Source organism: Barbatula barbatula (assembly GCF_947034865.1).
Source record: "Barbatula barbatula genome assembly, chromosome: 14".
Lineage (NCBI taxonomy): Eukaryota > Metazoa > Chordata > Actinopteri > Cypriniformes > Nemacheilidae > Barbatula > Barbatula barbatula.
This window is the reverse complement of record NC_136777.1, coordinates 13,645,441-13,672,014: the sequence shown is the minus strand read 5'-3', so window position 1 is coordinate 13,672,014 and position 26,574 is coordinate 13,645,441. Positions and strand designations below refer to the sequence as shown.

Below are 26,574 nucleotides of genomic sequence, written 5' to 3'. Positions count from 1 at the left end.
GTCTGAGAAGTGTTTTGACTCCACTGACAGGAATCTATTTGAGAACGAAAAAGCCCACATTACTAACAGCACTGACAGTTCAATCTCACGCTGAACGCTGAACTGAAAGAAAGCCTGGCTTGCATCAGAACCCAGAGGGCGTTGCATTGCTGAGGTGAGTGGTCAAAACCATTCAAGCTTTGTACAGGGCAGTTGAAAGAAAGTAAGCAACAGCAATGTTTGCGAGAGGATACAATACACACGGAGAACCAGAGAAAGACATCAAGCTGCCAAATCTACGAATTCTGCTCAAATCTTGTTATGACGGCTTCCTTAGCGTTAGACAACACAACGTTGACAAGGATACTTTAGGAAATAACCATCAGGAGACAAAGCCGGACTCAATCGGGCCTCTCCTGACACAGCGCAGCAGTTTTCTTACAAACCATTATTTTTACATTTTTCTGGTCTGACATTTTGAAATCACAGTCTTGATTTAATATTACCCTTCCTGTGCCCAAAAAAGAAAGCATTCTGGTGAAGACAATTATCCTTGAGGAGTTCGCACAAAGGTTTAGACCCAGCGGACGCACAACATCCTACAGTAAATATGCAAGATTTCTCCTAAAAGTTTGTTTTCTATGAATATTTTCCACCCTTTCACGCAAGAATGAGAAAAGCATTTTAAACACTAGAAAAGGCCTACACACTCATTAAACTAATAAAAGCCATATAATTATTCAACATTATTTTCAAAAGGCTCTAAAAGCTTTCAGACTGTGGTACAGATCTACTTGATTCAACTGAGTCACCTTTATGCAGCTCAGTTTCTATAAACAGTCTCTGAATTATCTAGAAATGCCTGACCTTCTGAAAGTCTCGGTAAATTTTGAAGTAGGTTTGTTAATCTAAACTCTTTATTCATAATCTCAAGGACATCACGGCAAATGACTCCTTTAAAATGAGAAAAACAAAACGACCAAAACATCTTGAATGTGTTGGCAACATGTATGAGTTGTTCTTACAGTAAAAAGGGACACGCACAGAAGCTATCAGGGCACCTCATTATAGCAGACTCACATAGACAAAGAATATCGACAGCTATTCCCACTACAGCTAATTCACAAGCCACTTGCTGTCAGTTTAATTCATGGGCTCATCAATAAAGATGTGTGAGAGAGTGCGTGTGTCACAGAGGACCGATGAAAGCCACTAAACGAAAGCCTTTGGTCACTGCAAATTTTAATCGTATTAATCTTCACGTGTATATGAGAGAACCATTCCCGAAACCAACCGCAACGTGTCCTGGTAATTTCTCTCATATTCAGCATTCAGCACATCAAGCCTTATTATAAAATACTGACTACGGGGCACTAAAGGGACATTTCAAAGGGATGCTTTTATGAAAATGATTCTGTAAATAACGCACGTTTGCTAGATTAAACAAAATGATCGGCAGTCTGTTAGCATCAGCTCATCTCCACTGAGTGGCCCACATTTGCATATCCTATAATTTCAGCTGATAAACGGATACCTAGCATCTTTGATTTTGGGTCGCAATGCACTATATGCACGATCACTTCCGCTTTACACTGCCCCACCGGATATAACCACAGTGTTACGTTTATTCTTTAGCATTAGCACTTTGACCAACAGACCATGTTTTCTTCAGCAGCTAACGTGCTGTGGCTGAATCACATCTGCACTCTTAAAGTGATGACAACATACTGTAGTACCAGTTATGTTTAAATCCTTATGTTTAGTAAAGAAAATCCATGCTCGAAGCATGATTAAATCTCTGTGAAGCTTCATTAAACGGGACACATCCATGCCTGAAGGAACCACATTATCTATTTAAACGCTGCAGGTCATGACTAAACTAAAGTTTTGTATAATAGCACCCGTTACATGTTTAATATATAGAATTTAAAAAACACGATGCATTTCACTAATCTATATTACGCGTTAATTCTGCCCAAAACGAGTGCTAGTAGAACACATTTGTATTGGTGAATACCATCCGGAAGCTTTTCAGCCCCCTGAGATTTTACCGGAAATACGTAGGCATTCAGTTTATACACGCTCTTCCCACGAGGCTTGTGATATTTATCAGAGAAAGGATTTACCTGGAACGCACCTCGGGAGGAATTCTGTGTAATTACCCGAGCGCACACACACACACACACACACCATGCAGAGCGCTTTGAGAAAAGGTCACTTCTGATTTGCAATTACAGTTTTGACATCAGAGAGACCCTCGGAAGGTCTCCCAAATCTTCAAATGGGACGCTGGTCTTCAGCAAACGTAGGTACACACACATTTTTCAAACTTATATGGTTTGTTTTTGAATAAATTGTTGCAAAGCAAAACCCGATATATTAAAATTCTGTCTTGTTTTACTCGCCCTCAAGTTGTTCAAATCTGTATAAATGTCTTTGTTCTGATGAACACGGAGAAAGATATTTGGAAAAAAGCTTGTGACCAAACAGTTCTTGGCCACCATTGACTACCATATTAGGAAAAATTGCTTTATAAATGTATTTATGTTTCATCAGAACAGAGAAATTTACACAGATTTGAACAACTTGAGTGCGAGTAAAACAAGACAGAATTTTAACTCAATGGTGAGTATATAATGTCCGAATAATTTTTTTTGGTGAACTGTGCCTTTAAAATAAGATTTAGATCACATTTCGGCATAGATTGACCTTTACATGGTATAAATAGACGTTATAGACAGTTTATGGGATTAGACTTTGTTTTGTTATGTCAGCCCATTATATCTTCTTGTCATAGAGATGATTAGTAAAAGTCGTGCATTCGGTAAGTGTCAGTACTAATGAAAAATACACTTGTAAAGAGGAGAACTAATGTGCACGTACACATGGTCGTGCTGTGTGAAACAGCTTTTTATTGGACGAGAGCACTTCATTAGGCCAGATGGTGAAGAAGGTCCTTTTAAGAACTCTCACATTAGCCCTTATAAACACCTGCCTGCCTCAAATTGGCCTTTTGAAACCCTTTAAAATCAATCCACTTTAGTCTCTGTGGGTGCCTTAAAATTAGTCCTCATAACTTGACTCCACCATCAACCCAACGAAAATGTATTCGTCGTTCAATCCAGCTTGATTGCTAACTTTCAGAGAGTCTGCAGTTACTGGCAGCAGGGGTACAGCACTGACCTCTCTTCTCCGTGACGCCCAGCAGCTTTGTTTTATCTTCCACACGACCGCCGCCACCAGAAGCAAGGACAGGAAACAGCTGTGGAAAGGAAAAGAATGATCAATTAGGTTTTTGGATGTTAACTTGGAAACAATTAAACAACCGTGTTCAAATGTGCAACGGATTATAGGTAGCTCCATATCCACTGTAAGATCAGGGGTGTCATTTTCTCATAGAAACAAGGCGAGGGCTCATGAATGCGACTTGGGAATAGGAGAACTTTGCTGTATGTTTGTCAAAAAAAAGCCATAAATGTGTTCATACTGCACAACTGCTGGCCCAGAGCTGAAACACATTCAATTTGGATCAGTGAACAGATCACACACACTGTGGAGAGTGTGGAGTTAAAGTAATTTATCACGGTTAAGCTGACATAACTAATGAGGAACCGTTGTTGACCACAGCCATTGGTAAGGGTATGAATGTTATGTGTGTGCATCAAGCGGCAACCTTCCGGTCTCTCTAGTGAAATCAACATGGAAGAGACTTAAACTGCAATTCATCGACTGGCCTCTAGAGAATGTCTCCAAAAGAGAGCAGAATCTGAGCCTCAACTTTACAGCGGAAAAAAACTATTTGGGTCTATATAGCTCATTTTGCCCTTCATGATAACTGTGAACTCATCCATTTAGATTATCATAAGCCTTAAAATTATGAATAACCAAGGGCATGGTCACTTGAGTGACAGGTGGGTTTCAGCTCTAACCACGTCCCGCCTCTTTGTCCATTTCGATTATCCGGCAGTGACGTGCTGCTAAGATGGTGACGACTGGCTCCGCCCCATTAAGCTTCAAAAAGGCTCCACAGAAACCCACGAGTGATGTCACGGACACCACATCCATGTCTTATACAGTCTATGGCGTGCGCGAATGCAATAGCGTTTGTATATGCATCTTAGGCACGAATGCATGACCAGATCAGAGTAATTTTCCATTTTGATCATCCTCCTTCCATATGTGAATCAATAAGAATTATAACAACCCACAAGGTGTAATTTTTACCGTGTGTGGGAATGTGTGCATGTGTCAAAGAGAAAGTCTAGGTCCGTGGATTCTCTATATATATGATTTTCACCACCTGCTTCCTGAATCAATAACATATTACAGCGGGTCTTCAAGAGGTGAATTAGAGCTTAGAGCTACATCACACCCCAAACCCTCACATTAGCTCCAACCCATTCCATAAAAACGTACATCATTCAGGTTCCCACTAAAGTATGTTGAAGAATGTTGATGGTTAACTTAATTTCACTGGATCCTTGTATGTTTGTAATAAATCATGTTGTTACATGTGTTATCACATGTTAATGATTCATTACGACACTCACCTGAAGAACGTGACAAAGAACTGTACCAGATCCATGAAGTTACTGTGTTGAGAGAAAGCAATCTGAAAAAATAGAAACAGGTGTGTTAATGGTGACGATAACATTCATGTTTGTGTGAACATGTGTCTAAAAAGGACACAAACAAATGTTTCGTTCTTGACTGTACCAATAGTGCCCCCTGCTGATACACAACATTATTTCTTTGCTCTCTCTCTCTATACACGTTTAACAAAATAGAGCTGATCCTCGTCTAATTATAACAAGTAATCACATTATCTTTGGCACACATTATGTTGGAATTTCAATAACTGGATGAGAGATGGTTGAGATGGGGGTTAAAAAACAATAATGACACTTGAATAAGCAACATGAAAAAAAATCACAACTGAAGTGGTTGACACGGTGTATGTGATGCAGAGACGAGTTGCCTCAGTGCTTTACTTCAAAGTTGCAACACTTCCTGTTCTCTGCTTCAAGGATGTATATACAGCATCAAAACTACGAGTACAGTGTGCAGAAAAGATCTATCCAGCGTCTCCTCACCATCTTTACCTGCTTGGCTCACCCTGGTGCTTCTCTCCTCCAGGCATTTCCAAATTAAGCTCAGGAGTTCGAGGGAGGGAGTAAATGAGAGAACGGGGAAAAAGAGAGCATGACAGACGCTCAGCATGAAGGATGAATTCACACAGAGCTTTCATTCAGCAGATGCTGTGCGCCGATACGTCCGCTCTCACGCAGCAGAACCTCCTCATGTGCAGACTCGCCGATTCAAAGACAAACGGGGCCTGACTCACAGCTCTAGTGGACAATGATACTCCCACAGACACTGCACAATCTGACTTATCACTGTCATTCACACGACAACCTTTGTCTTACATGTGTATTCACCCACAAGACAGTGACATAAGTGTATAAATACCATAGGTCAGTCATGTTTTAGAGGAGAATGAGAGAGAACCTGGTGCACACCAGGCTATAGATCACAAACTAGTGTTAATACAAAACAAATCTTAAAGGGATCGTTCACAACAACTCTCTAGTTATTCCAAACCAGTATACATTTATTTGTTTTGATGAACACAGAAAAAGATATTTAGAAGAATGCTTGTAACCAAACAGTTCTTGGACACCATTGACTACCACAGAAGGAAAAATGACAACGCAGTCAAAAGTGCCCCAGAACTGCTGTTCTACATTCATCAAAATATCATCTTTTGTGTTAATCCAGAACAAAAAAAAAGTAAATTTCCTATTACGGTAGTCTACGGTGGCCAAGAACTGTTTGGTTATAAGCATTCTTCCAAATATATTTCTCTGTGCTCATCAGAAGACATTTACACAGATTTGGAACAACTAGAAGGTAAGTAAATGATGACAGAATTTTTATTTTTGAGTGAACTATCCCCTAAACGCGTGTTTGCCTATGCTAGCCTCGTTGCCATGGTGAAGGCTACGATGCTGTGATGCTAGGCAACAAAGTGCGTTTACGGATGTCGTGCTGCTCGGCGGCCATGTTTGCAACACCTCCGGAGAGCTGTTTCAGCCATAGCAAGACTACAGTCCTGTCTACATGATTGGGGAATGACAGATAATTCACAAATCGCCGGCGAAAATCACAGTAAAATAGCATACATCCAACTAACAACGAAACGTGACATCAACTGCACCATAACTTTTGTTTCCTAACCTGAAAATGCACTAGAAAACCCCTTTTCGAAGTTGCTTCAGGTACTGCGCATGCACACAGGTGGGCAAGCAGCTGATAAAACTGTGTTGAGCCCCGCCCGTCTTTATCAATTGACGATTGGCTCGTTGTACTGGAAGGCGGGACTTCCATCGATAGAGCTGCCATATTGAGAGTTGCATTCCCCATCATATTATATCTATTATCTTTATAAATATCTATTATCTTTGTAGGTGATCTCTAATGGCTGGAATACACTTCAAGACTTTTAAAATCTGAACAGATTCTTTTTTTAAACTAGACATCATACGCTTTCAGATAGAAACAGATTATTTACTAATAAAATGTTAGATTAATGTTTGGAGTGGTTACATTAGTTATAAGGGGGTTCTGACAGCGTCCGAAACGGTTGCTAATGATGAGGTTCTATCATCACATCACTTTTCATGTGGTGAGAATAACTTTTTCAAATCTCAAAGCAACTGTCTCCTTTTTTGTGCTTCTTCCAAGTTAAAAGAGACCCAACATCGTCCATAGATAGTACAGATGCAAGTCTGGTGACACTAAAGCCGAAAGATTTGGGTTATCACAAATACAAACAGCATAGAATGAGCTCAAAATGAAGTTTTGAAATTAGGTTTAGGAGTTGAAAGAGCGAGTAATCTTAAGTATGAGCAATATTACTGACAACCAAATAAATCACTGAAGAGAATCGATTTGCCACAAAGCCACAGTGTTTACACTGCTCAGAAAGTCAATCTACAGGCAACTCTGCCCATTACAGCGAGCCAGATTTATTTTCTTTTTAAAGATGAAGTTCTGTTTTCAACTAGAACTTGTGCATTTTCCAGTCAGCAAAATCATGTGAAAAGCTCTTTCTAGCTTTCAGTCTACCACTAACACAGACATTTGCACACGCTTCCCTTTCACCAGCCAAAAACTACACGGAGCAGGCGAAAAGAAAACATAACATCAGCAACAGAAGGCAGGAATCCTTCTCTATTCAGAAAGCTCACGAAACTCTCACGGACCGTCTTATTCCTCTCCGACTTTCTGACACTTCAAGTCTCGGCCTGCCGTGTTTACATAGCAGGTTTCGAATGCAGTGTTTTTCCTCCGCCCGAACTCTCCTCTCGTTCTTCTCAGAATTCTTGACAACAGCCCCCCTGTTCTCCGGAGCGACCCCTTTACACCCCTCACAAAAACAGCCTCTGTTAGATGAAACGTGGCAGGTCAGTCAGAGAAGGGAAAGGCGAACGAGAGAATAAACATTACCTGACTGAAATTCACCCTTTCTCCATGAATAGAGGAGAGAACGTGGTCTATTATAGTGGACGGACAATCAAACACACCCCGAGTTTCAGCATCCAAACGCAGGAGATTTACAGTAGTTAGGTCACTCTTGAACGGCAAAGGAAGAGGAGGGGGTAAAAGGGGAAAAAACGAGAGGAGGAGAGAAGAAGAGGGAGGAAAAGGAGAGCTCTGCCAAATCATTTCCAGACCAGACAGCAAAGGCCAGAGGAAAAGAACTTGATCTCTCTACACTGTAAAGAAACATCGTGCCCGATTAAGTCAAAAAGCAGATGCAAATAGTCTCAATTTTATTGAGTATTCTCAACTTGTTTTATTTTGTTATTCGCATTAGACTTTACGTTTTTTTAACTTGCACTCTTAAGTAATGCCAAATTAATCTATAGCTGCAAGTTTACCATATTTTATTAATATTTTTCTAAATCTTATTTTTAAGTAGCCTAAAATTGAGTCATTTGTAAAGCTAATAAGCTTACGCCCTACTTTTCAAAGCAATGGTAACCTGAACCTAAAATGAACAACATAAACTCGTAACAACCGTATCAAAACAGAATACTACACATTAACAAGTCTCCCATGTTTATTCATTAAGATGCATAAAATAGCAATTTCTGATATTTCAGCCCGATACAGAAGGTCTCATTAAATCTGTAATGACGAAGTCCATTACTCTGTCTTTACTTTAATCACTTCTCCATCCCTGTATCTGAGCTGACTAACAGTGATATATTACTGCTTCGCAACACTGACCTGTGAGAAGACAGAAATCCCTACCTATCTCTACTTTTGAAGGCAACACAGACACATTATAAGATTAAACAGTATTCATAGAAATAATGTAGGATGTAGACTTATAACCAAAACAAAATTAATATAATAAAATAACAAAAAAATATATATATAATTAAACAACAGATTGATGTACTGAGAAATCCAGTCATTTCTCAGACAACACGTACACACACAAGTGGCTTTTTTAAAGAAACTCAGATCCTGTGATTTCACAATCAAATGCATTTGCACATGTGCACACAAACCAACACTAGACCCAAGAGCCCGCTGGCCCCAGTCGCACCTGGATTTTCACTGGCCAGGTGAAGTTGCTGACATACACATAGAAGGTAATGTTGGTGTTGCCACGGAAATCGAACTTCTCGTTGGAGAAACTCTCCTTGAACTCCTTTATGTTGCTGCAGGAGACAATGGGGATCTCCTCACCAGCTTGAGTCCCAGCTGCGCAGAGACAAAGAAATAGATGTAACGCAGCTCATGCAGTGTACATGAACATAACATAACACAACACCAGTCAATGCTTCATACCTAAAAAGCTTGTCGCCCATGTGATGTTCAGATTAAAGTTTTTAGAAGCATTAATGAACATGTCCAGGTCTCGATTCGTCTGCAAAGATAATCAAAAAGAGAATTTCTCACAAATCTATACCGTAGTGAATGACTGACAGTATGAACAATAATGATAACTATAACTTTTTTAATTCTCAATTTAAGATAAAAAGGGTTCACACCACAACTGTAACAAAAAAGCTAAGCAAGCTAAGAATGAACACTGTTATCGTCCGCTGGCGTGGACGCAAATATAGATACAAAGTGAAACTCAATGGCATGGTCTGATAGGTCTAACTCAATGTGACATAATACCCTTCACCACATGGCGCAGCTGATTGTTTTTTCCCATATCAGGAGCCATTGAGCTTGCTGCTCAATGTTTAAATCTTGGCTAGTGCTTGCCGTAGCAGTGGAGCGCACTTCAGAGACCCTCCTCCTTCCCCAACACCATTTTTTTAACGCTATATCAGCACTAAAGGTTCAGAAATGTTTAGGTATTTATACAGTAACAGTAAGTCAACAATTCAATAATAATATTAACACACATTGTCGGAGTAAACATGTCCATCTCAATCAAATTCATCCATGGTTTGCTTTGCTATGTTTAAAAATCAATGTATTATGACAACTGGAAGTATCGTTTGGTTGGGGTCTATAAGACAAAGTGAAGTTTTGTCTGCATGACGCACCTCATCAGGAGTCGCCACAAAGTTGATGGCGGTGTAGTAGCGGTCATCCTCCTGAGACAGACTGAAGGTAAACTGGTAATCTATCAGCAGAGTGTCTGCAAATCACAGGAAAAGGAAAGAATGAAAAAGTTCCAGAAACTAAAAATGCAGACATCGTTTTCATCTTACTCTGTCGGCGAAGGACAAAATGAGTGGTTGGGAAAATGACTAAATGACTGATATGGCCACAATATGAACATCCATTAGCAGCTGCACTGACATACTCACAATAACAGGTTCCCTTCAGAGGGTTGCCCTGGTAACGGTTCTCCACCTCACACCTGAGACCGGATCAAACAAAAGAGCACGGAGTGAAAATGAGTACAATTAAAGAGTTTGAAAGAGATAAGCGACATGCTTTACATTTGACAAATGACTTCTAATGACCGAGTGGGAAAACGTCATAAGGCTGACATTGAGAGAGGAGAGAGAGAATGAATGTGTGTGCACTCACAGATGGCAGCGGTCTCCTTTGATGCCCTTGGTGGTACAGAAACACTTGCCGTTGGTAGGATTACACAAACTGGCATGGCCATTGCACTTACAAACTGCGAACGACACAAATTCAGACTTGATCAAATCACAAGTGCTGTCTGTAAATAAAAGCAATGTTAGTTGGGTATTGTGTTTACACTCACGCTGACAGCTGCCCCCGTTTGTGGGATCCCCATAGAAACCAGAGATGCAGCTCTCGCACTGTTTGCCTGTGGTGAGGTCCTCACATCTCTCGCACACGCTCTCGTTCACACACGAGCTGTGTCCATTGCACTGACACGCTAAACAAAAGAGATTGTCAAGAGTTCTGAAGTCACACCAAGATCTTGATCAGCCTTTAGATGACATCTCAATTCAATATGCCTCAGCTATACTACTGTTATTGACCAATCAGTCAAAGTTTTGCTATAAATAATTGAAATAATAAACTTAACCTAACAAATAAGAAATGTTATACGTTTAATTTTATGCTAAACAGGTTTTACCTGGGCACTGAATGAAAGACCAGTTGTAACTGGTCTCCAGTGGGCACAAGCTAACATTCAGCATCGGCTGAGGGGCCGGAATGAGGGAGGGTCCTGACGATGAAGGGGCATGGAAGAGCGTCTGGATTGGGCCACGGTAAGAGCCCTCGATACACTGTCCCCGGCCTGTATTACTGGGATCAGTACACCACCCACAGCCGGGCTGATCCAAACAGTGAGCGCAGGTCTTATAGCCAGAACAATTCTCTGCTACAATAAAAACACACACACATCAGAGAGCTCATGAAAATCAATCTCAAGCTCCTGACAGTTTTAAAGCTCTATTTATTAGTATATTGTATTTGAATTGACTATATGTCAGTTTGGAATGAGTGTGAAATGATGATCTCGGTGCATTACAAGACAATAAACAGACGACATACTTATGTTCAGTGTTTGATTTATAAAGAGATAAACAGCAGAGGCATGAAAGCACACATTGTGAGAGACGGACGTACGTGGACAGCTGTTCATGGTGTACCACTCCATGCACTGGCCATAGGGAAAAGACGCCACATAGGCGTTTGAGTCCACGCATTGCCTCATGTTAGTGCACCACATACACTCCGAGCTCCCGCTGGTGCACTCGCTACAGGACGAGCGGAGTGCGCAGGGCGTACGACACTGCTTTACACTGTGATTGGCTGGAGAGAGAGCAACATGTATGGTTAAATAGACCAAACATCACTCTGTTAGATAGTCAGTATTTAAAGGTTTATGTCTATCACGCTCACTTGGTCGTTCGCACAGGCTCCCGTTTACAGAGTTCACACAAGTAGCTGCCTTCAGCCCATTGAATGTGGGCTCCGCCAGATACCCACAAAAGCCGGCATCGCTGGGCTCGCCCGGTAACCACTGTAGTGTGGAATTGGTGAAGGGGGACATGTCTTCCCAGCACCAGTAGGAGACGTTTATCTTCCTCAGACCCACCCAAGGAGTCACCACAGCTTTCGACTGCAGCACAATGAAGCAATTGTATTGAATTGCAGTTTAAATTCAGTTTACATAATTCAAGCGGGCAAGCCAAAGGCAGCGAAGTCAAGTGTGACTGTGTGTGATGCTCCGTGGGATCCAAACTCACCTGCAGTGATCTGTTCTGCACCTCTTTGAGAAGAAACTGGACTTTCTTCTGTGTCGTGAGGGAAGCCAGCACAGCTTGGTGACTCCGACACGCCAGTTTAGCGTTGTCATAAGTGTCCTTGGCTGAGATCAGTTTCAGACACGAGTTGCCTACCAGGTGCCAGCCCTCCCCACACATGTTCCCTAAAACACAAACAGGACACAAACTTGTTTTGCTGGATGTTTGGGAGGATGATAAGATGTTTGCTCCATTTAAAAAACCTAGACAGCTATCTACAGAAGTAGCATGTATGAAGAACGGCATCACATGGGATCAAGTATTTTAATCAAAGTACCGACTGTAATGACATTAACCGCATGTAAATGTAATGCATGAGAGTTTAGGACTACACAGCATGTTATATGATCGTCAGGATGTTGTCTTAAAAGGTAGCCTCCTATAAAGGCATTCAAGCAGCTTACTAGACTTTATAACAAAGCCATTGTTCACACAGACGCCCTTGAATCTCAAAGATGAATCACTTGTAATTTGGACGTCGAAGGGGAATCGGTTATTGCTCTTGGCAAGCCATTACCAGGAAGGGCGATGCATTCTTGATTTCTGGCTTCCCACTGGCAGTTCTGATCTGTGGCGCAACTTTTACAGCTGGTCCTCTTACTGCATACGGAAGAGGGGTTGTCCTTTGGACACATGTCATACTCCAATATCGCCACCTGCAGGGCAGAAGACAGATTAGACGTGTCAAAGCCAAGCCCAAAAATAGATCCTCTCAAAGATACAGATGTTCTTCCATACACGGCTCTCTTTATTAAACGTGAAGTATTTACCCGTGAACCAGTGCAGTTACTATGGATGGACACACAGAGCGTACTGCACCACTGACAGCTGTTTGTGTTCGCTGTACAACTGTAGCAGTCTGAATATTGTTCACACTTTTCACCATCTGCATCTGTTAAACACAAAGAGATTACTCCACACTTTCCCTACAGCCTTCCGATCCCAGAGAGAAATTAGATTTATGAGTAACTGCATCGGACCGATCTAGCATCTCGAAAACCTGCTAGATTTGGACAGGACTGAGAGAAATTTGGTCATTTGCAAATGTACTTTTGAATATTGTGCAAGAAAAAAACAAGTTTAGATTAGATGGGAAATGAAAGTCGGTTATGAATGTCTGTGATTGTTGACATTGTATTTTTGAATTGCTCATCTCATTTATTTGGAGTTTTGTCAAAGGCCGTAACTAAATCGTATTTTATTGCTGTGTGAATCTTGTGGCTGCCTGTTGCAATTCATTATGGATTTAAACGGTTTTGCCAACTTTCTGTTTGAAATAACAGTTGGTGGTTCAAGTTCTTCCTGCCAGCATCCCATCTGATGTTAAAATACAATTTTAATCAATACAGAGAGTCTGATTCCAGAAAATGTTAAGAGTGTAATAGCTGCTTCAGGCTAGATCTGTGCTATAATCAATTCTGCTGTTTGGTTACACATCACACTTCCAGGTGGACACATACATGTACACCTACACATCATTTACAGTTCCTATATTCAACTATTTGAAATCTATGTGATTATGCAAAAAATACACTTAACAAATATTACATTTCAGCTAGTTTAAAAACACTACTAATGATTTCCCATGTATGCCTCGAGCATTTTGGCCGCTCCTTCACTTTTCAGCCCAATGGATTCATTTCAACCTCAAATCAAAAAGGTTGGACTTTTGGATAGGGTTGTTGCGATAGTCTGTTTCACCGGTGATACATAAACTATTTTCATTTCATTTTCACTTCTTATTATTTACATATTTACATATTACACGTGTGCCGTGATTACTCGTTTTGTTAAATAGGCGTCTTATCTAACGTAAATGTTTTTTTATTTCTGTTACTTACTTATTTTTTGCTTGACCTGTGCTGTGATTATTAGTTATATCGTTAGATCGATATACTAGAATCGTACACTTAGCATGTTATCATCCATTTTACATTTTCATCATCCTTGCTGGACTCTTATTGACTGCTTTTTGTTAATTATTTGACACAAATCATCCATTTTATAAAAATTTTGTTTTCCAAAAAAAGAAATTATGTCATGGCAACTCTCGGAGGGTTTAGCATGGTGGTGCACATGACATATAAATGTATTTGGTCTTGGTGGAATAGATCTGATATGCTGCGGAGCAAGTCTCTGTGACTTGCTACTGCCAATACATCCAGGATATATATTATAAGGAATGCTGCAAGGGCTGGGCTGAGCAAGTAAGTGATTCACGAGATGCGCAGACACATCTTCTTTAAACAGCGCGAGCTGGGCAGTTATAAATTTCATCTGTAAAGCATGAGCTTCACAGTTATAAAGTGAGGCTAGATTGTATTCTTTTTCTGGTTTTATATTCAATAAAAGAGTAATAATGTGAGGTGCATCTTCTTTATACAATCCGAGCTGTGCAGACACATGTCTTCTTTATACGGTTATAAAAAGTCAGGTGGCTCTGCACAAACTGCGCGTCCTCTTTATACATCGCAAGCTTCACAGTTAAAAAGTCAGGCTAGATAATAAATATAAATGACAGATGGCCCATGTTACTAATCACATTCTATTAATGGAGATGTCCTCAGTGTCCCCTTCACTTACACACTCTTGGAGTGCAGTTGCTCCTCAAGCTCTCCGTGTCAAAGGCCGCCGCTTCCTCCCAGAAAAGACAGGTGGAGGTATTGGAGTTCCACACGCACTTCACGCCGGGCACGGCCGTCACACAGTCCAGCTGCTCAGAGAACACAGCACAGCTCACCGGGGTGAACTTCAGCACATCACTGAGCATCAGACTGTTGAAGCCTCCATACACGTACATCACCCTGAAACAAAGACAGACGCAAAGAGAGAGAGAGAGATTAACCTCACTGAGGGAATGAGAGACGGGAAGAGAGCTAAAGGTTAAGTAAGTGAGGAAGAGGGCAGCAAATGAGGTAGGTGGAGGGGGTGTGGAACGAGGCAGAGACTGACACGTGAAACAGGAGAAGCTGTGTTGTGCCGCAGCTACCCACAGAGGTCACGGAGTGGTTAAGCTCTGTACTGACAATGACGCTGGGAATTATGGGTGAGAATACAGATAGCAGTGAGGTCGAATCAATGTGTCCAGAAGTGTCAGTATATGGCGGTAGGAGAGTACAAATCCAATGTATACGTATAAAACATCTTAACAAAATCTTCCCAGAATGCACCTTTCACTGTTATCATCTTCTTGGGCATATGAACATAAACACAGTTTGTCTGTAAATATGCACAAAGATTGTTCCCCGACAGAGCCTCTGCACTGCATGAGAGAAAAATAAATAAATCTCATCTTCATAACATCAATGTATGGTGATTTTGTCAGAAAATGTTGCAGTTATATCACGATTTTAGCCGTTCAGAGAAGTAACTACTGGTTGGATTAATGAGTATTAATGAGTCACTATTTTATACTTCTTTCATCTCTGACAAAAGAGACAAAAAATATGCAAAAATATATATATGCTGACTCACACGTGACCATAGTCCAGCGCCATAGTCTCTCAACACCCTGTAGAAAACACTGAGCTAAAATCTCACAGCAGAACATCTTCTAGAAGATCTAGAGTTAATGCGTCTCGTAATGTGTGTGATTATAAAACTAGGTTTGTTTAACTATTTTGAAGCACGATTACGGTTTCATTCATGAATAACAATCTTTTTCGTGATGACTTCATTAGACTAATCTGAACTGGGCGATTTAATGAACTAGATTATAGTAGACTGCCACTCCATGTGATATTTGAACAATTAGGCAGCAAATATCAAACATTTTTATGAAAACGAACAATACAATTATTTTACGTTATCCTTATTCCCAGTGGCTATGTTCCTACCTGCTTCTTATCCTTAAGTGCGATTTTACTTCTGCGTCATACGTACGCCGAATCCTGAAGTGCACCTCTCCAAAAAAGTACAGCGTGTTGATGCGACGCGGACAGCAAGCGCTCTCAACGGTCTGCTTGAACCCCTCCCTTCAGTTAAAAAAACTTACCGAATGAATTATCTAAATAAACTACGTGTTTTTCTGTATTTGACAACTCAAGCTGCAAAAGTGACTGTTTACTTGCCGCTATCACTGCTAAATGCTTCTCAAACCGCGTACAAAATGAACCGCTTCTTCTCCGGCTCACGCCTGTGGACACTGATGCCTAGAGGCCATTGCCTGTCGACGCACAAGTATAAACAGAACGGTCCGATGGAGAAGTGATAATAATATTACACAAAGTCACCAGGTCTGAAGGGTTGAGAAATGAAGCTGACAGATGGAATATAACTTGTGTAAGCCAACACACTTGTCTTTTGCAAACGTAAAAAAGCAGCATGTAAAACATTGCCAAAAAATATAATTACCCATTGTGATAAACAGCGGAGTGGCCGAAACGGTTGACATCGTAGTTAAGATCTGGATTGGGCAGCATAGTCCATTCATCACACGCTTAAAAACACAGAGAAAAAGACACACATTGAATTTCACTTTCGATTTCTGGTGCCAAAAAAGCGTGTGGTGGGATCGCGCAAGCCAGGTGACCGTCATTCAGATGAATGGAAATGCTAATAGATACCTTCTCCTAGATATGGTTTTACCTCAGACATTCGAAACGCCACACCTTTGCACCTTGAAGAGGTTAATGTGTGTTTTCTCCAACTTCGAGGAGAGAAATGATACAACAGGTTGAAACACAGCTGAGATTGTTCGAATAAAATGAGTTGGTAGTTAATCTTACAGGAGCAGGAGAACCACGAGGAGAAATGACTGTGTAACAAATCACTCTGCCCTCTGCTGGCAAACCTTCAGACCAGTAAAACTGGGCGCCTGCTGTGGGCAAATATAATTGAGTTCAGCTCATGAAAGCTGAGCAATTACCCTGAGGGCAAAGACAGACCTCTACTTAATTACAAATTACCACACGAGCAGCCCACCCCTACGTGAAAAGAGGCTTTGGTAAGGAAAAAGGACAGAAATGATACAGTATATACACAGAGGTATAAGTGAACTCGATCACATCCGATGTGTGGGAAACTTCCTGTGTATTATCTGAAGAGACACTACAAACTCCTGAAAGATGCTCTAACTGTCCTCGTGATATTCTCACGCTGTTGTGCGTGTACTGCTGTGTGGTAGTGTTTCTAGTGTATGAACTCTGTGACACCAGAGTTTCCCTCATTATCTAAATGCAAAGCAAGACAGCGGCAACAGTCAGACATGTCTCCCATCCCCGGAGATTACAGAACCTAAACGTGCCAGTCATAAAATAATGACTTCAAATCACGCATCTTTCAGCAATAGCCCCCCTGCTGAGGGGATTTCAGTCTCTAATGACTTGCTGCTACATGCGCTGAAATCTAATTACGCTTTCTGTGCGACAGTCACTTCTGCTGTTATATCACGTTTTCTGAATTGGTATTGGAATTGTTGGCTATATCACCTGGAGAAAGCAATCCGTCAGAATATACGTTCATCTCAATGGCATGACCCTCCCCAGCAGTACACAACATGCTCAATGCCTCCTCATTCTCAGGTTGGAGACGTTTATTTTTGAATCAATCAACTTTTACAAAATGAAAACAGTATGTCTGTGTTGCCATTCATCTTGGAAGTATTACTGTAAAAGAATATAGGAGACTTCCAGTAATATCACAGAATTCATCAGAACTTTGCGTGCCCATATTTGTATTTTTGTCCTAAACTAAGCCAAAAGTAATATTGCTTCCTGAATAATGATGTCATTAAGCAAATGGCTTTTGTTACAAAAGACGCAATAGCAGTCAATGAAGAAAGATGCTACTAGTTTCAGCTGTCTGCCAAGAGAGGCTTACTGAACTATGTTGAACAGCAATACCTTTAACCCATTTGATCCTCCCAAGCTAAATTTTGGGCTGCTGAACAGGGCTGATTTAAAAATATTATTTTAATGTTTCAGTATTGATTACCAAAACAATTAATTGATTTCTATCGATTTACGGACATTGCAAAGGCTGAAAAAAATATCTGACAATGAATGTCATTGCTCACTGGGCAAACTAAAACCTTAGGGTAGGCGTTAAAAAGCATTCAGATGCACAGGCTTACATTCACGTGATCTGCTTAAAGCAAAATTCCTAAGATACTTTTGGCTGTTTTTATACCGTAGTTCTTGCACTAAATGTTTTAATGGTAGATACATTTCAAGTTAATGAGCACCTAATGCACACAGGGTTAAATAAAAGATATTCTGATTTTACCTGTGGGGTAGATCGATTACTGGGCTGGGACTGTGCTTTTAATGAAAACCTTTATTTCCCACATCCTAAATAGATATTGTTTGCCTTTATCTTAATAATTAAAGTCATCAATTCAAATAACTCGAGGCAAATAAAAGCAGGTTCCTTTCTTCAAAACAAAGCGCATTAGGAGGGAAACCCGACATCTTGATCAATAATTCATGGCGAGTCTAGGTTTTAGAGCAAATCATTTCCCCTTGTTTACAGAACAAGCAAAACTTAGAGTTTATATATAAACATGAATTACAAAAATCCTAATCAATAATTTATTTTTCGAGATGGTGTAATAACCCTAGTGTTTAACCCATGTTTCAATATACGCTGCTTGGATATTTAGGTGAGAGGGATGTTGGGTAATTACCCAGGTTATATGCTATGAAGTCAGACGAGAAGCACTTGGCTCCGTGGCTCATTGACGTGTCGTTGTGTGTGTTTCCTCCGAACACCAGCATGTTTCCTGCAGAGATCACCGCCGTGTGGAGGTACCGGAAAAACCCGCTGTCCTTCAGAATCGACCTAAACATACATCAGTGACATCATCAGCACGAGCCACAGCATGCAATCAGTTGGGATTAAAAGAAAGATGCAGATATTCAACGCACCACATTCTTTTGTCCACGTCATAGCGGTACAGGTCCCCAGCCAGGCCATATTTATTGGCACTAAAAGCCTTGTAACCTCCGTGGATGTAGATGGAGTGGGTGATAGGGTCATACACACTGCTGTGCCCATAGCCGCCCTGAACCAACGCCCCTCGTGTGTCTAAAACACTCCATGTGTTCTTCACTACAAAATGAAAGTATAAAACAAGAATTATTGGGAGGAGAAACAATAATTATCCTGACAATGTATAAATTATTATTTGATGTTCTCTCTTTACAACAACAGAGGGCAGCAGAGCTTAAAATTGTGTAAGGGAGAACAGGACAAGATGTCACTAGGGCTTGATGCAAGTTCAGAAGCTGAACTATGATTTACTTAAAGACATATTGCATTGTTTTTTATTGCCTCACAGCTAATTATTTTTTAATAAATTTGTTATTTGATGTCAGGTTCCTATTATGACAACCATAAATAGTGTGACAACATGCTCCACCAATGTCACAAAATGTGTTAAAATTATTTTCCCACTAGGCAATAACTCTGAAAATGTTTCGTAGCTTTTTGTCGAAAAGGCCACATGAAAATTGCCAAATAAAAATGTATATCCTGATAAAAATTCATTCACATATATATTAAGGAATATTCATAGTGACATCTAGCCAGTTATCCTCACATGAGTAAACAATTCAGCTATGATACTGTATTAATGTGTGCTGCTGACCGATGTTGTACTGCTGTACTTGGCTGATGTATCCATATAGAGGACAGTGTCCAAACAGCACAAGTACGACCGGCTCTGATCCATCACGCTGGAGCTGGACAGTATGTGCAGAATGACCAACGACGGCATACTGCTCTTTAGCACCTGGATTTAGCAGAACCCACGACTGGTTACGAATGTGGAACACCCACAGTTCTGACGTCACGTTTCCAGTAGAGTCAATCTTTCCACCGTACATGTAGATTTGATCCTAACAAAGCCAAATACACACATCATGCTCATCAAATGTTCTGCTGCCTAAAAATGAACCAAAACCAATCAAACAAGTATAATAAGAAACACTATAGTGCAGTCCTAGGAAAACACATATATAAAATGCATTCTGTTGAGAACGTATAAAATCGCTGTGCATTTATTACGTTCATTCAACTTCACAAGATCTACCTTTCTTCATTTAGCAGAGGTTTTCATCCAAAGTGAATTATCTGTGTCATTGCTAATGAGATGGAGGTCTACAATTGGTCAACAGTGGTTTTTGGTTCATCAAAATCTCCAATTGAACTATTCGTTGAGTAGTGTAGACAGCAAGGTTCAACAGTTCAAATGTGATGTGGTTTTGCTGACCTCTAAATGTGGTTGAAGTGATTCAATCACAAAACATTTTATACCGCATTTAGCATTGATCAGGAGAGGATAATTCATATTATTACGTAGAATGCGAAGCAAAATTACAGCGTAATGTTCCAGAAATGCTGTTTACCGAAGCGAAACTAGATCACAACCCTATTAAACAACATGTCATTCATAAACACAAACCTCGTGCAGCGTGACAGAATGACCGTAGCGTCCAGTTACAGAGTTGACAGACCGGTTTAAAGACGTCCAGGTTTGAGAGGAGATGTTGAACCTAATAGAGGGTCGAGTAACACAGATCAGAAACTGTAAGCCAACAATCTTACATCTTACAAGAGCAAAGTGAGTGTGTGTACTTACGCAGTCACCATGTTGTATCGCGTGTAGTTAAACATGTGTCCACCAATCACCCACATCACATTTTCATGGACCACGGCCTTGTGGGAAGCCCGAGCCAGTCTGGGCCCGCTGTAGTCTTCACGCATCCAGAACGAAACATTCGCTGGTACGGATATTGAACAATCCAGGCCTGAAATAGACACACTTTCCGGCTCTCACTAGTGTTTATCATAAGTACAAGAAATATATACATTTTACATTTCAAAATTTGGATGATATTTAATTTGGACCATTTGCAATAAAATAAAGGAGAGGTGAAAATGATGGGCAAAGATATGGGTGTCTAATAAAAGATGAATGTGCATCAAATATAATGTGCATCAGTTGAGCAGTGAAAAAGTTCAGTACAGTTTCACTTCATGTCTTTCACAAAAGCTAAAAAGGTAAACAACAGGATTAGGTCCAAAAATGTATAAAATAACAGGAAACCGGGGAGGAACATACGAGTTTAGCTCTGAATTGCTCAACCTGTTGCTCACAGATGGGTGATTAATCACTTTCTTCAGATCTGTGCCTCCGGCAATAGAGAGAGACCCACACCTTTATAGCTCAGTGGGTGGCAGTGCTTTAAAATCCAGCTTTAGCGCTTACCTCACTTACATAAATTTACCATGGTAACTGCTATTAACCGATATTAAGAACCACATCAAAGCTCAACATCATCTGTCAAGAATACAGAAGTGCAGATGCCTGTTGGGAGATCTCATTGTAGTACCTTTATGAAACAATATGACACAAACAGTTCACCTCTGAAAAGGTGACTTTACATTTACATCTATGCATTTGGCAGACGCTACAAGAATAAAAAAGTGTGCGTAAAAGAAAAAAACCACAAGCAAGCAGTCATCTTCAAGGTGAGTGGTGTGTGTCCTGCACCAATACACCAAACAGAGCAGAAAATGATATTGGTGTGCTATCTGTGGATCAAACAACTAACCCGCCCCAAACTCACAACCTACCTTGCCACCCTGGTTTGCACCGGCAGCGTTTGGTGCTGTTTTGACAGTGTCCTCGCAGCGGGAAGCCACAGTTTGATGGGCAGAAGGGCACGTCACAGGCCTCCCCCTTCCATGCGTCCTCACACACACACTGAACAGTCTCGCTGGAGTTCCCCACACGACACTCACCACGATCAGAGCAGTTATTGGGACATGTATTCAACCTGCACGGGATAGAGAAACAGAAATATCTAGAACTGGTAATCTGTATGGATAAACCAGACCAAAACCAGTGTCATCAATTGCAAAAGTAACTGTTTCCGTACTGGTTTTCTGAACATTCCCGCCTGTCCATTCATTCTTTCATGTGCAAAGTGTTCTGCCTCCAAACCTCTCGACTGTTGGAGTCAAAAGTCAAACCTAGTCATGTTCTGAAAGCACCACAGCATTTAGAGTTTGAAGAGCTTACTATTTTTCTAAAATGTAAAAAGTCAGTGTCCAAAAACCTGTGACTGGTATGACTGGTGTATGCGTTTCCAATACATTTCAATATGCTTATTATTATTACAAATAACAGGCAACACTGTGAAAACCTACTTAAAGCTTAACTGTCCACTATAACAGACAGGCTAGTGCGTCATGTCCTTTAAACCGGTCACGTAGATTAAACATGAATTACTTCAACAGAATGATATGATAATAACACCTTATGTAAACCCATAGTTTGCTTGGCTGGCCATTAATCATTCAAGTGCACAGTCTGGTTTTTGTACTGACTAGACATCCGATATGGCCAGTACTGTCTGATTATTTCCCCTAGAAACCACATCTGACCGTTCTGTGGACGCTCAGACTAAAACCACGAGATCTTCATTTAGAAGGACCCAACAATGCCAGTTTTAGCCGACCATACAAACACAATATTACAGTTGTCACAGGGACGCACCCATACCGTGTTTACATCAGCAAAGCAAATATTAACTATATCTACGGTAAATACTTTAACTTCAGATTTTAATATTAAAGTCCGGGTAAATTCTGAGAATTTGCATGCATGGCCCCTCCCCTATCACTGGAGCACCTAGCATCAGGCATCTGCTCAATCACGAGCTCAGGGATGTAAACTCTCACGCACGCGTCTTTAGGCTGTCAAATACTAACTAAACAAATCTCACGCCAAATAAGAAGCTAACAGTAACGCAAACGGTGACGCAGACGCGAATGGGCGATTGGGAATAACGCCAACAGAAGCAGGATCACTGCGCGTGATTTAGATGTGCTTCAGTGATTATCTATTGATGAATATTCTGCGCATTAATTCGCACGTGTTTGAATTCAAATCCTCACATAAAAATCTTTAAATAAGCCTCCTGGGGACTCGGGTTGAGCGGCGACGCGAGTGGGCTTGGCTTCAGCGCCAACAGTGGACACGCCCCCCAGCGCTTGATGCAAGAACAAGCACATTAGCAGGCAGCTCACGGTCCTCTACAGATGAACAACAAACAAGGAGACAGCAGAAAATAAGAAGCGGTCTAGCGTCTGTCAGCGTTACGTGATTTTGTAAATGCTATAGAGCGTGTGTGTCAGGTCAGGTGTTTGATGTTGTTGACGCTGCGCTCTATAATGTCTTTGGGTGGCTGTAAATGCAGTCACTATAGAAACCGTCCCGTCACCATTAGAACTCCACATGAGCGTATCTGCTAAAGACACAGAGGTCAAAGACCCTTCATCCCCCCCGACTCTCTCTTCTTAAATTACCCTGAACTGCATTTTTCTACTCTCGGCTTTGTTCTCTAGCGAACATCCGCCTAAAGGGTTAGTTCAGCTGAAAATAAACATTCTGTCATCGTTCACTCAACCTTGTGTCATTTCGTGGAACACAAAGGGAGAAGCAGAACTCACTTCAGACCTGCCACATTATTAATGGCACAGAAAGGCATTTAGCAACATTAAGGTTCATGCCGACACAACGCATTATGAGAACACCTGGAATAGTGCTCCTCTAGTAGCCTCATACGAGAGCTTGATACTCTATGATGGTCACGGTGTATGATTTACTCAATGTAGCTGTGTTGAACTACATGACATCTGCTTTTTTGATCCATGGAAGAGGAGAGTCTTACACATTTGAAACAACATGAGGGCAGGTACATGAAGATGTTCTTTAAAGGAGCAATGTGGAGATTTCAGCGACATCTAGCGGTGTTGTGAATTGCAACAAACGGCTCACCCCCCACTACCCCTCCCTTTCAAAGCACTATGGTGACTGACACAAGACTAAGATTTCGTCACGTTTTTGTTTCTTTGCTGAAGGAGATGATGTATTTACAAAACCCGCTCTGTAGAGCAGTTTGTCTGTTGAGGGCTACTGTAGAAACGACATGACAAATTCCATGCAAGGGGACCTGCACTGTATGTAGATAGAAATCTAAGATAATAAAAACATAAGGCTTTGTTATGCAAGTTCTTTATACACCTCTGAACACATAGTTATGTATATTATATTGCATTTATGTCAGCAGATCCTACACATTAGACGTTTACGATGTATCTCCGTTTCCACAATATTTAGAGAACATTCCGTTCTCCGTTTACTACAGTTAGATTTTTTAGCAAATATAGAGATCAATTTAGGTTACAATTGCATAGAATCACACATTTCACGATCTGTTTCAAAACACAATGCTCGTTGCAATGCATTCTGGTACTAAAACAAATGCCTTGTAGGAAAACTAGGTTTCTTATTGGACAGCATAATGTTGCTGTTCGGGAGATTTTAGACAGAGCTCAGTACTGCTCCAGAAATAAATGTTTACCTGTAAGAGATGTTGAAGCCAGTGAGATTATACGCAGCGTCGCTGAAGAAGTGCAGTAGGGCAAAGCCAGACTCAACCACCACCTCTGGGATGGTCTCGTTGCTGTTACTCTCAGGAATGATCAAACCACTGAACAGAAAAGAGAACAACATTGAAAATGTTTTACTTCCGCTGACAGCAAACCAAAACATGCCGCAAACTCATGCTATTGGTCGGATGATAGTATATCAAAATCACAGAGGGTAAGAGGACAAGGAAAGGCTCAACTTCCAACAGCTCCTCCAGAAGCCTCCGCATTCTAATCTCATTCTGGATTAACAGGTCATCACCTACAAATCTCTCTCCTCTGGTTTACTCCACTCACATATACTGTGCATCTGTGACTGCCTGAATACAATGTTATTCAGAAAGAGAGAAATGTAGACATTACCTGAAGGCAGCGAGTAAAGGAGAATAGATGGAGTCTCCGTCATACACATACAGGTGATCCCAGCTGCATTCAGTGGCGAAATGTTCAAAGCGAAGCCTCAGGATAGAATTCAGCCTGCAGAGATAAAGACACATCAACCGGCATCCAACGCACACATGCTGTGTTTCTCCGATCTCACATCTGTCTTAGACAGCCAAACATGATGGCGCATGTCTGCTCGGCACGGCTTTAACAAGCAAAGTTTGCATGAGTTTGTAATGTAAAACAAACTGGTTATTACTATACATGTTTCTAGTTTTAACAATTATTTTGTGCACTCCAGAATTGTGCAGTACTGCACAACCCCAGTATCTGATCTGGGCAGCTAAGTTTAGGCACTTATAATGCAGTTGGAGAGATGTTTGTGATAATGCATTCAAAAAAAGAGAATTAGGACTATTAAATACTATCGACAGCCTTACGTCTCATTTCATAAGTTATCTAAAGCTGACATCATACTGGAGTCACTTTCAGTATCAGTTTACTAGTAAACACCACGTCGCGGAGTCAGAGCTGTTGGCACTTGACTTCTCATCTAGTCACAAATATAACGACAATAGGAAATGTAAGGTTTAGTTTCTGTCTGGTCGAGTTACGGGGTCTTGTTAACGGGCGACATTTGGGATTCAAATGATTGCCTGTGCAATAGATCGAACCTAAAAAAAGACTTTGTATAAAGCGATACTCACTGTCCCTCAATGAGCCAGGTGCATTTGGTCTTGTATTTGTAATTTCCTGGTCCATCCGAGAGGTAGCCAGAGGACCCTGTTAGCCTGGACATGAAAGACAAACAACATTATTACACTAAAACACACACCTGAAATGACTTATTATAATGAAACAGCGGAACATCACAAATTTATCAGTATAGATGAATTACTTTGTAATACGGGTCTAACAGCACTCAGTGGAGGTTTAACAGGGCCTTAAATGGACAATATAAAAGCTTAATGGTCTTATCAAGGTTCAAGGTAAAACACTGGTGTAAACAAAGGCATGGTTTGTGTCTGCTCTCAGCTCTGGTTAAATAACAAGCAATGTTATTGATAACACAGACTGACTCAGATTAGCCTTAACCAAGAGGAGGGAAAAATAACCTATAAATCACTTGATCCCCATTTAAAAAGATTCACAATTTTACATTGACTCTTAATGTCAAGTATATGAATATACAGCCAACTGGAGATAAAAATAAAAGATTTTCAGTTTTTCTGAATTGACTATTTATAGTTATGTTAATTACAAAATTATCATTATTATAATATTTAACTACTTACAACATTTCTCTCAAATTTCAAATAAGAATATTGTTTCTATTTGCCGAAAATTAAAACTGGACAAACAGGTCTAAACAACAAAAAATGCTCTGTATCAGACCTCAAATCCTGCAAAGTTCACATTCACTTTTAAGCAAAACGACAGTAACATTTGCATGTGTGTAGGGCCGCACGAAATGAGGAAAAGCTGCGATGTGTGATAGCATTGTTTAATATTGCGATGACGATATGACTTGCGATAAATATTCAAATGTGAATGTTATCTATACTGTTCCCATGTCTTAGTGCTTTAATAGGTTCTTTGCGAACCTAAACATTGAATAGCCTATTCCCACTGAATAAAGTATATAGTATACTACAGTATTTTTATGTGGACAAAATTATTACTTAGGGATGCACCAGCGCTCCAGACAAATAAAATAAATTAAGGAGCCTACTATGGAGAAAACAACGGGCGCCAAATAGTTTTTTAAGAGCCACATAACATAAACTTGAAACTACTTTTAGTTATCCTGTTGTATGTACATCTTACCCCCAGGTTTTGCTCACATAAAGTTTGTTGTTTTTCCTCATAAGCGAGTACATACGGTATCTGCAGACTTTTCACGTTAATTCTGTACAAAAATTTGGAGAATTCTGTGGAACAGTATCAATGTGTTTACATTTGTCCACAAATATAATTGTGTGTAAATGTGTTCAAA

General features: G+C 40.5%; 1 protein-coding gene across 1 annotated transcript in view; it reads right to left on the bottom strand.

Moving 5' to 3' along the window:
- Positions 1–26,574, bottom strand: part of atrn (attractin) — a 44,076-nt gene that overhangs the window by 12,017 nt on the left and 5,485 nt on the right. Inside the window, exons 2-26 of the mRNA XM_079472331.1 lie at positions 25,286–25,369; positions 24,558–24,671; positions 24,128–24,256; positions 21,333–21,535; positions 20,335–20,503; positions 20,158–20,248; positions 19,342–19,591; positions 18,620–18,803; positions 18,379–18,533; positions 16,107–16,191; positions 14,337–14,557; positions 12,524–12,645; positions 12,271–12,409; positions 11,697–11,878; positions 11,350–11,569; positions 11,074–11,259; positions 10,577–10,825; positions 10,235–10,372; positions 10,051–10,144; positions 9,825–9,877; positions 9,558–9,652; positions 8,845–8,923; positions 8,600–8,757; positions 4,530–4,591; positions 3,163–3,241 (exon numbers count right to left, since the gene is read on the bottom strand). Coding sequence (XP_079328457.1) covers positions 3,163–3,241; positions 4,530–4,591; positions 8,600–8,757; positions 8,845–8,923; positions 9,558–9,652; positions 9,825–9,877; positions 10,051–10,144; positions 10,235–10,372; positions 10,577–10,825; positions 11,074–11,259; positions 11,350–11,569; positions 11,697–11,878; positions 12,271–12,409; positions 12,524–12,645; positions 14,337–14,557; positions 16,107–16,191; positions 18,379–18,533; positions 18,620–18,803; positions 19,342–19,591; positions 20,158–20,248; positions 20,335–20,503; positions 21,333–21,535; positions 24,128–24,256; positions 24,558–24,671; positions 25,286–25,369 — 3,541 coding nt within the window. The remainder of the gene's footprint in view (positions 1–3,162; positions 3,242–4,529; positions 4,592–8,599; positions 8,758–8,844; positions 8,924–9,557; positions 9,653–9,824; positions 9,878–10,050; positions 10,145–10,234; positions 10,373–10,576; positions 10,826–11,073; positions 11,260–11,349; positions 11,570–11,696; positions 11,879–12,270; positions 12,410–12,523; positions 12,646–14,336; positions 14,558–16,106; positions 16,192–18,378; positions 18,534–18,619; positions 18,804–19,341; positions 19,592–20,157; positions 20,249–20,334; positions 20,504–21,332; positions 21,536–24,127; positions 24,257–24,557; positions 24,672–25,285; positions 25,370–26,574) is intronic.